A 10,097-nucleotide genomic window follows, 5' to 3' on the forward strand; every position below is an offset into this window, starting at 1 on the left:
CCCTCCTTCCCCATTCGTAGTGGAGACGAAAGCTGGGCGGGTGTGGAGCAGAGCTCAGTGTGGGTTATTCTGTAACCATGGTAACCATGGTAACCCGTTACTGTGTTGTGGTTATTCTGTAACCATGGTAACCGTTACTGTGTTGTGGTTATTCTGTAACCATGGTAACCGTTGCTGTGTTGTGGTTATTCTGTAACCAGGGGGGTATTAATCCAAGAAGGAGGTTTAGTGGCTAAACTGGGTATGTTAACCCAGGGTAAATGGTAAACCTGGGATTTCCGTTCCAAAATGGTCAGGTTAAGTAAGTCACCATGGTAACAGGGTTAGGGTTACCATAGTGACAGGGTTAGGGTTAAGGCTCTGAACCAAACCTGGTAGGGGGGAGGTTTTATGCCGGTTTTGTTCAGGTTTTGTTCAGATAACCCAGTTATGTTCTCGTATTTAAGCGCAAGTTCAGGACGGCTGCTGCAACTTGTTACACATAGAATCCCAAATCGTCCGTGCAGTTCACCGTGAGAGGGTGATAAGACCACAGTATGACATTTTATCTTTCCCTGATGAGTATTTGCGAGAGCGCTACCGTTTTTCAGCAGAATCCCTGATTTATTTGAGTAACCTTCTCCATCCATACACTGTAAACTCTAACAAGTTCACAAAACTCAAGAATGTTTTTGTAACTGATTACCCAAAAATATCTTTGTGATATTCTTAAATGTCTTAAGTTTATATAAAATAAAAATTACACTTACAGTTGCCTTAAATTATCTTAATATTATCTTTTAAAAAGTAATATTCCACAACTTATAGTTTGGGAGAAATACACTAACAATTTTCAATATTCCTCAACTCATCGTCTGTGAGACATACACTCAAAATTCATTCTAAAATCAAATGCTGATGCCAGCCCACTATACATATAATCAGCTAATAATGTTAGAAAAAATGAAAGCGACACTTTTTTTATTTCTACAATTCATTTTCCCATTGTTTGCTTCATTCATTTAATACAGGGGTGTCCAAAGTTGGTTCTCGAGGGCCGCAGTCTGCATGTTTTAGTTGTCTCCCTGCATCAACACACCTGATTCTAATTAACGTTCGTCACCACCTTGTCATCAAAGTCTGGATAGTTCTGTTGATGACCAAGCTCCTTGTATCCCGGTTTAATCAGGAGGACTTGCTCCATTTTTCAACCCTCGATAGATGATGTCTTTATGGATTCACCGGGAACTCGCACAACTCTGGGTTACCTGAGTTAATTCATAACTGGTGTGTTGGAACCAACTGAGCGGGTTTAGTTGTCGTGGGTTCAAGTAACCTCAAGATAAGACTTTAACTCAGTGTTTGTTAAACCTCCTTCTTGGAATACCCCCCAGGAGGAGGGAATGGTGGCCTAGTGGTTGCAGAGGAGGGTTGGAGTCTGGAGGTCCCAGGTTCAACCCCCTGGATTGCAACCGAGGTCAACCACTTGCCCCTGAGCAAGGCCCTTAACCCCAACCGCTCCCCGGGCGCCGTTCATATGGCAGCCCACTGCTCTGTAATCTAATCAGAGATGGGTTAAATGCAGAGAAAGAGAAAGAATTTCCCCATTGTGGGACTAATAAAGAAAATAACCGTTGCTGTGTTGTGGTTATTCTGTAACCCGTTACCAGAGACGTTATATAAACCGAGACAGCCCACTATGGATCGAGTTCTTGTATCTGTGTCACGTGACTGCCACGCCCCTTTAGGAGACCGGAAGTAGGTCCTGAGTCTATTGAGTCCTATGGGAAAAGTGAACGTGAGCACAGATTATTACCAATTCCTTCGCCCCATAGTAACCTAAGTAAATATGGGACCCATTTTTCAAAAGCCACAAACCTTCTGAACATTCTGACACCAAAATGGACATTTTCAGACCGACAGATTAGGAGAAAATGAACTTTGTTTGAGACCTGTCTCTGTCTGAGCAACACACTCTCGCGAGATTTGGCTCTCATCGTTTTCCCATCGGATAAAATGAAGTTTAAAACTAAAATAAAACTTGCTTCTTTGCTTAATATACTGTTATTTTTATTATTTAAGTCTTTTTGGAAGAAAGTTGTACTGTATCTAGTGTTGTATGTTTCAAAACGATGTAGGGAGAGGGGCGGCCACGCCCACTTAGGAGACCGGAAGTGTATACCATTTCAAACCATTGCAAGTAACGGCAATGCGCTATCTTGTGTATAGAGGATCTTTGCCGTTACTGTGTTGTGGGTTATTCTGTAACCATGGTAACCGTTGCTGTATTGTGGGTTATTCTGTAACCATGGTAACCATGGTAACCCGTTGCCGTGTTGTGGGTTATTCTGTAACCATGGTAACCGTTGCTGTGTTGTGGGTTATTCTGTAACCATGGTAACCCACTGCTGTGTTGTGGTTATTCTGTAACCATGGTAACCCGTTATTGTGTTGTGGTTATTCTGTAACCATGGTAACCTGTTGCTGTGTTGTAGCTGCAGCAGCTCCACATAACAGACGTGGGTAAAAGATCAATGGTTTAACTTTTCACCACTTTCCTGCTCGGAGGCAGAACCACGGAGGCCGAGTATCTGAGATAACAAAGAGTCGTCGGCTCGGTTGGATCGCGGCTGTAACGACCAAACATAACCTTCCACCACACAGTAACCCACAAACAAACACACAGACCGGGGTCGGATCAAAACACGGGTTTTATTCCCCACTTCTCCAGCTAAACCAGTTGCTGGCCAGCTCTCTGCGGTGCGATTAACCCCAATCTGCAGATAAAACTAGTTTGTTGAGGAAAAGATATTAACTCTATTTGTAGCTGCAGAGGAAAAAAAATTATCTCACGAAGAAGACAAAAGTATTGCTCACGCCTCGGAGCCTCTTCAGCATAATATAGCAGTCAAAAAAAAAAGAAAAGAGAAATAAGAGTAATACAAAACATGTACTGTATGTTGTACTATTATACAAATTTATTGAAACACGTGGCGAGTCAAACATTTACCAAAGCAGCTGCCAAACGCTCCTTAACAAGGTAGCCGAAGACGACGGTTGTGCAGAACTGCAGCAGTAAATCCTCATCGGAGCTCCACTCTTTGATAGGGATTTCATATGAACCCAAACCGTTAATAATCATTATTTTCTCCATATAGGGCAGAGCGGGGTGAATTGAGGCAGTTTTTACTTAAGGCATCTTTAAAGTGAGGGCATGACAGTAATGTCTCCAACTAAAATATGTACATATATTTCAGGATGTGGTGCATCCATGGGAATAATCACCTTTGATCTAAAATTAACTGTTGTCAAAATATGACTTTTCAAAAAAAAGTGGTCTCTTGGCTCAACTTGCCCCCGGTGAGGGCTAAAGGTGCGGGTATGGTTCTGCGTCACACACACGCAGAGCACACGGCGCACCTGTGACGCCGTCACGAATCGTTCAGAGTTCTCCGTCTCTCCATTTGGTCGCGGTGCAGTACCCCCCGCGGCCACTAGTTAGCGATCTTTTTCTGAATGGTTTATCCGACTTTTTCCGGTCACAGTAAATCAAAGAAATAAGGACAACTATTGTGCAAAAAACAAAAACAAAAAAAATCACATATAAACGAAGAAAAAAGCCCTGGAAGTTCACTACTGATTCAAACCGGAAACCGGAAATGCTTCGCTTTCAAACGAACCAATCACAGCCCTCTCGGTCTGCGTGTGGTCGGCGTCTCCTCGACGCGTAGTTACAATTTTCGGGAGGTGCACGTCAGTGACGGCGCAGGTGACGGCGTGTCCTCTGCGTGTACAAAAACCACACGCCGTAGGCACGGCGTCGTTTTGACGCAGAACCATAATTCAGCCTTAAGTTGAGCCACAGGGCAGTAAATTGTGCCACTGATTATGGTGAAGTAAAACATAACATTTTCACCTCATTTAATGCCTTATCAAAGCAAGACAAATTCAACACCAAATGACTTCTTAAATGTTTTATTGTTCAATTCAATTCAATTCAATTTTATTTATATAGCGTCTAATACAACAAAAGTTGTCTCTAGACGCTTTCCAGAGACCCATACCCAGAACATGACCCCCGAGCAATTATTACATAAAAAATGGCAGGTGAAAACTCCCATAGTGGGAGAAAAACCTTAAGCCAAACAGTGGCAAGAAAAACTCCCCTTTAGGAGGAAGAAACCTTGAGCAGGACCAGGCTCATAAGGGGGGACCCTCCTGCCGAGGGCCAGACTGGTGGGTCAGGAACAGCAACAGCACAGCAGGCAGGTGGAAGCAGCAACAGGATGACCAGGGGTGGGGACCGCAGGCCAGCACGCAGCTCCCGAAGCTCCGGCCCAATCATCAAGTCCCAGGTTGGGTGCAGGGTCGGGGAAAGGTTGAAAAGGGGCAGGCCAGGGAGAGGAGTCTTGAGGGACGAACCTTCTCCCCCACCCAAAAGGGGCCGTAACCCTTCCCCCCTCACTCCCACACTGCAGGATCTGGTGTTTTGCATTCAGAGATGCTCTTCGCCACCGGCAGAGGATGTTGGACCAAGAAAAAAGAGAAGAGAAAGGGCGGGGGGCAGCACAAGAAACTACAGGAGCGACTCTAACACACTGGAGTTTACACTACCTAGAGATTTACCAACACCAGAGGTTTACTAAACACTAACTATAGGCTTTACTAAACCGAAAGGTTTTAAGTTTAGTTTTAAAGGTGGAGGTGGTGTCAGCCTCCTTAACCCAGATTGGAAGTTGGTTCCATAGTAATGGTGCCTGATAGCAGAACGCCCGCCCTCCAAATCTACATTTAGATACTCTAGGAACTACGAGTAAACCTGCACTCTGAGAACGGAGAGCTCTGCCAGGAACATAAGGCACTATCAGGTCTTGTAAATAATGCGGAGCTAAGCCGTTTTGGGATTTATACGCAAGTAATAAAATTTTAAATTGGATTCTGAATTTTACGGGTAACCAATGGAGCGACGCTAACACTGGAGAGACGTGGTCCCTCCTGCTGATTCCTGTCAGTACTCGTGCTGCTGCATTTTGGATCAGCTGGAGCCTATTCAGCAAATTACTTGGACATCCTGCTAATAACACATTACAGTAATCTAGTCTAGAAGATACAAACGCATGAACTAGTTTTTCTGCATCACTCTGCGAGAGGATTTTCCTAATTTTTGCAATATTACGGAGATGGAAAAATGCTATTTTACAAACCTGATTGACATATGGTTTAAACGACAAATCCTGATCAAAAACAACACCAAGGTTTCTACACACAATTTTCACAGCCTTCAGTGAAATGTGAGATTCATGATTATCAAGAATCAGCGGAACTGGGTGATCAATAGAGCAGTTTGTGTGACGTATGAAGTGCTCCAGAAAGATGACAAAGGCTTCTTCATTCATCCATCCAGATTTTGTTGCCTGACCTATGGATCCTGCTGGTGATCCCCTGATGAAGTGGTCCTGGAAACGGACACGGGGAAAGATGAACATGGGGGGGGGGCTGCATTTCCAGTGGCATTTACTGCACAGGCCACAGTGACAAGCTCCCCTCTTTCAGCAGATGTTACAGAACCCACTGGCTTCTTCCCCATTTCTGTTACAATTTGCTTGGGTGTCTGCACTGTTGTAACAGCAGTTTCATCCATGTTATAGATCATGTGTGGGGGGAAACTGTACCTGAAATAACATTCAAAATTAGTGCTGTTAATCAAAGAAGCTTAAAGCAGTTTGAGGTTGCAGATTTAGTCCGTTTATGTTGTAGGCCTTGTCTATCAATCATAATGTTACCTGTCCATCACTGAAGTGAGGTTATCGAAGAACTCCCCCACATTGTGCCTATTAAAGGCAGTGGCTCTTCTGAGAGAGGTTGCTTCAGGAGTGCGGCATGACAGATGGTGGTGCATCCTAAAACTCATGAACCAATCACGTCCTATAAAAGGTTAAAAGTTTATATATATCACGGGTGCCGAATCCTGGTCCTTGAGAGCCCCTATCCAGCATGTTTTAGATGTTAATCAGACAAGCTAATGAGTTTGTAGTAGTTTAACTAGAATCAGGTGTGCTGAATTGACCAGGACTGATAAGAGGGGGAGCTGAGGAAGGCGTTGACTTTGGAGGGAGGTGTGGTTATCATCAAGTGTGTGTGAGCGGTAAGTCTGTGAAACTTCGCCCCAGAGCTGCTCTCAGCCAATGTCCTTGATGTTATCAGACGGCCCGGTACAGTTCTGATCCAGGTCCACAGACCCGGTACAGTTCTGATCCAGGTCCACAGACCCGGTACAGTTCTGATCCAAGTCCACAGACCCGTACAGTTCTGAAACAGGTCCACAGACCCGGTACAGTTCTGATCCAGGTCCACAGACCCGGTACAGTTCTGATCCAGGTCCACAGACCTGGTACAGTTCTGAAACAGGTCCACAGATGTTCCTGGGAGAGGGGAGGGCTAGTGGGGGCACAGTCCCTTGTTTTCATTCCACCAGGGAGATTGTGACTGGAGCGGCCGGCCAAGCTGCCCTGTCAAGGTCAGATTATAGAATCAACAATTGTATTGAAAAGAAACAGGCAGACTCCAGTAAATAAATTTGCCTTGCCTTTTCCGTCTGCCTTAAGTCTCTGGTTCCTCAATGGCGACTCCAAACAGACGAATTGTGATCAATTCCCGCCAAGCCGAGCTTCCAACTTCTCCAAGATCCATCTTGCCAAAGAGCTCAAAGACCGCCGCTAGCCTGCGATCCTGTTCAAGAATTGCATCCAGCTTGCGGTCTTACTGCTTCCCCCTTCTGAGGCGCCGAACGGTCCTCCAGAATTTCCTCGAGGCCGACCGAAAGTCTTCCTCCATGCTCTCACCGAACTCCTCCCAGACCCGGGTTTTTGCCTCCAGGACCGCCCAAACTTGGTGCACTCGGACTCCATGTCCCCCGCCTCCCCCGGGATCTGAGAGAAGCTCGATGAATCCAGAATGTATGACATTTTTAGGGCCCGAGCACTTACAGTGCGAAGGCCCTATTGTATCTGTAGGAATTTTTTCTTTCTTTACTCTTTTTTCCCAAATGAGAATTGATAAGGGAATTGATAAAAACCGAATCGTTAAGCAGAATGAAAAATGGTTGGAAGATCTTATCAATACCCATCCCTATTAATGAACTATTTTGATGGTTTTCGTGTTAGTAGCTTTAACCATTTACACTTTTGATTTGACGTACTGAGATGTTTCATCTGAAGGTTTCTGGCTGTCAATAACAGCACTGAGACAGACATGACTTAATAGAAACTGAAAAAATTTTGTGAGTCGGCCAACAAGATGATTTAATTCTTCTTCTCTGTCCTTACAGAAACATAAAGGCAAAGAGAGACCCACAAGTTATCGTTGTGATCACTGCAAGAAAGTCCTCACCACTTCATCAGGTCTGAGAAAACATAAGATGATTCACACTGGAGATAAACCGTTCACTTGTGATCAGTGTGGAGCAGCTTTTACCACATCAAGTGATCTAAGGACTCACCAACGTATTCACACTGGAGATAAACCATTTAGGTGTGATCAGTGTGGAGCAGCTTTTACCCAACAAGGTCATCTAAGGACTCACCAACGTGTTCACACGGGAGAAAAACCATTTAGGTGTGATCAGTGTGGAGCAGCTTTTACCCAACAAGGTCATCTAAGGACTCACCAACGTATTCACACTGGAGATAAACCGTTTAGGTGTGATCAGTGTGGAGCAGCTTTTACTGAGTCAGGAAAGCTAAAGATTCACCAGCGTACTCACACTGGAGAAAAACCATTTAGGTGTGATCAGTGTGGAGCAGCTTTTACCGCATCAGGTGGTCTAAAGATTCACCAACGTATTCACACTGGAGATAAACCGTTCAGATGTGATCAGTGTGGAGCAGCTTTTACCACATCAAGTTATCTAATGATTCACCAACGTATTCACACTGGAGATAAACCGTTCAGATGTGATCAGTGTGGAGCAGCTTTTACCACATCAAGTTATCTAATGATTCACCAACGTATTCACACTGGAGATAAACCATTCACTTGTGATCAGTGTGGAGCAGCTTTTACCCAACGAGGTAGTCTAAGGACTCACCAACGTATTCACACTGGAGATAAACCGTTCAGATGTGAACAGTGTGAGGCAGCTTTTACCACATCAAGGGATCTAAGGACTCACCAACGTATTCACACTGGAGATAAACCGTTTAGGTGTGATCAGTGTGGAGCAGCTTTTACCACATCAAGTCATCTAAAGAGACACCAACGTGTTCACACTGGAGAAAAACCGTTCAGATGTGAACAGTGTGGAGCAGCTTTTACTGAGTCAGGAAAGCTAAAGAGACACCAACGTATTCACACTGGAGATAAACCGTTCAGATGTGACCAGTGTGAGGCAGCTTTTACCAGATCAAGTCAGCTAAAGAAGCACCAACGTACTCACACGAGTGATAAACTCTAAAGATTTGATCAGTATGAAGTGTGGAATTGCAAAAAACACCTCTGCACAGCAAAAAAAAAAAAGCAAAATAATCAAACAACATCATACCGAAACTTGAAAAACTATCATATGATGCCCCCTGGACACCTCCTGGGAAGGTGTTCCTGGCATGTCCCACCAGGAGAAGAGCCAGGACACACCGGAGGGAATGTCTTTTGGCTGACCTGGGAACGTCTCTGGATCCCTCCAGAAGAGCTGGAGGAAATGTGTGGGGTGAGGGAAGTCTGGACCAGGGTTTCCGTTGTCCGGTAATTGCCGGACTTTGTCCGGTAAAATTCCGGTATTTTATAATCTCTCCGGTCAAAATGTCCGGTGAAAATACTCACTGGGGCTGCGGGACTCCGCGGGAGTACCGCGGAGGGACACGCCGAGCCCCGGTGCCGGGAGGAAGCGGAGCTGCGGCGCAGACATCCACGTGTGCGTTGATTTATGGTTCCGTGTCGCACCGACGCAGTGCCTACGGCGTAGGGTTCGCGGCGACGCGCACCCTACGCCAGACCCTACGGCGTAGGCTCTGCGTTGGTGTGACGCAGAACCATAATTCCGGCTTAAAAGTAAACATGCGCCCAAGTACCCGTGCATGACAGGCAGACACACACGGGGAGAAGAGACAATTTCTTTAATTTTTATTTTTTTTAAAAACGTTATCCTTATGAACGCAATTGTTATATACTTGTTGGTAGTCCAACTTTCCTTATTTTAATCAGAACACTTTCTTTTTTCCTCTTCGGCGTGGAGTAGTGGGCTTGGAGCGGCAGCCACCGGTTAGTTATTTAGATCCGAGGCTTTGCGTAGATGGTGGCTTCCGCAACTTTCAGGCGCTTTTTCTGCGCAAGCTTTATAGATGAGGCCCCAGGACTGTTACCGCAGGACCGCGCAGTAGTACTCGGTGCCGGGAGCCTGGAGGAAGCGGAGCTGCGGCGCAGACATCCACGTGTGCGTTGATTTATGGTTCCGCGTCGCACCGACGCAGAGCTTCTGCAATATTTATTTATTTTTTGAAGTTACGCTCGCGAGTCAATTGACGGGACTTATTTTATTTTAAAAACCCTGTTTTTCAATAAAAATACTATTAAATGACTTGCATTGATATCGTACTACTGCATATGATTTATTTTTAACCTCAATAAATTCATATAGCCTATGTGACCGGAATTTCAAACATTTGTCCGGTAAATTGAAACCCTGCCGGTCACATTGTCCGGTGCCAATTTTTTCTAGCGGAAACCCTGGTCTGGACATCTCTGCTCAGACTGCTGCCCCCGCTAACAAGTCCCACATCAAGTGGATGAAGATGGATGGATGGACAAAATCCATATATCTGCAAAAAGCACAAATTTATTGTTACACCATTCTGAGATACAGAATGTAATCTAACTATAGCATTAACTATTCCACAAATACTGCATTAGCACATCTCTAACATCTCTTCCTCCTCTCCACCCCGAGCCACTACCACCACTGGCTGAAGTGTTGCTGCTGCAGGTTCATCCTATGATGTTTCATACGTCTTTCCATGACTTTCACACAGATTATGTAGTGGACAGGGAGTCATCACCATTCATTTCACCAGTCGGACATCACAGAAGGAAACCTGCTGAATTCATCTTCTACAACCTGTCATGGT

At 45.0% G+C, this 10,097-nt stretch overlaps 1 protein-coding gene across 1 annotated transcript; it reads left to right on the plus strand.

Moving 5' to 3' along the window:
• Positions 1-7,309: 7,309 nt before the first annotated feature.
• On the plus strand, positions 7,310-8,678 carry LOC133442153 (zinc finger protein ZFP2-like). Its single transcript, XM_061720109.1, has one exon. The coding sequence runs from the start codon at positions 7,397-7,399 to the stop codon at positions 8,429-8,431; it is 1,035 nt and encodes a 344-aa protein (XP_061576093.1). The 5' UTR covers positions 7,310-7,396; the 3' UTR covers positions 8,432-8,678.
• Positions 8,679-10,097: the final 1,419 nt, after the last annotated feature.

This window comes from Cololabis saira, chromosome 4 (assembly GCF_033807715.1).
Source record: "Cololabis saira isolate AMF1-May2022 chromosome 4, fColSai1.1, whole genome shotgun sequence".
Taxonomy (NCBI): domain Eukaryota; kingdom Metazoa; phylum Chordata; class Actinopteri; order Beloniformes; family Belonidae; genus Cololabis; species Cololabis saira.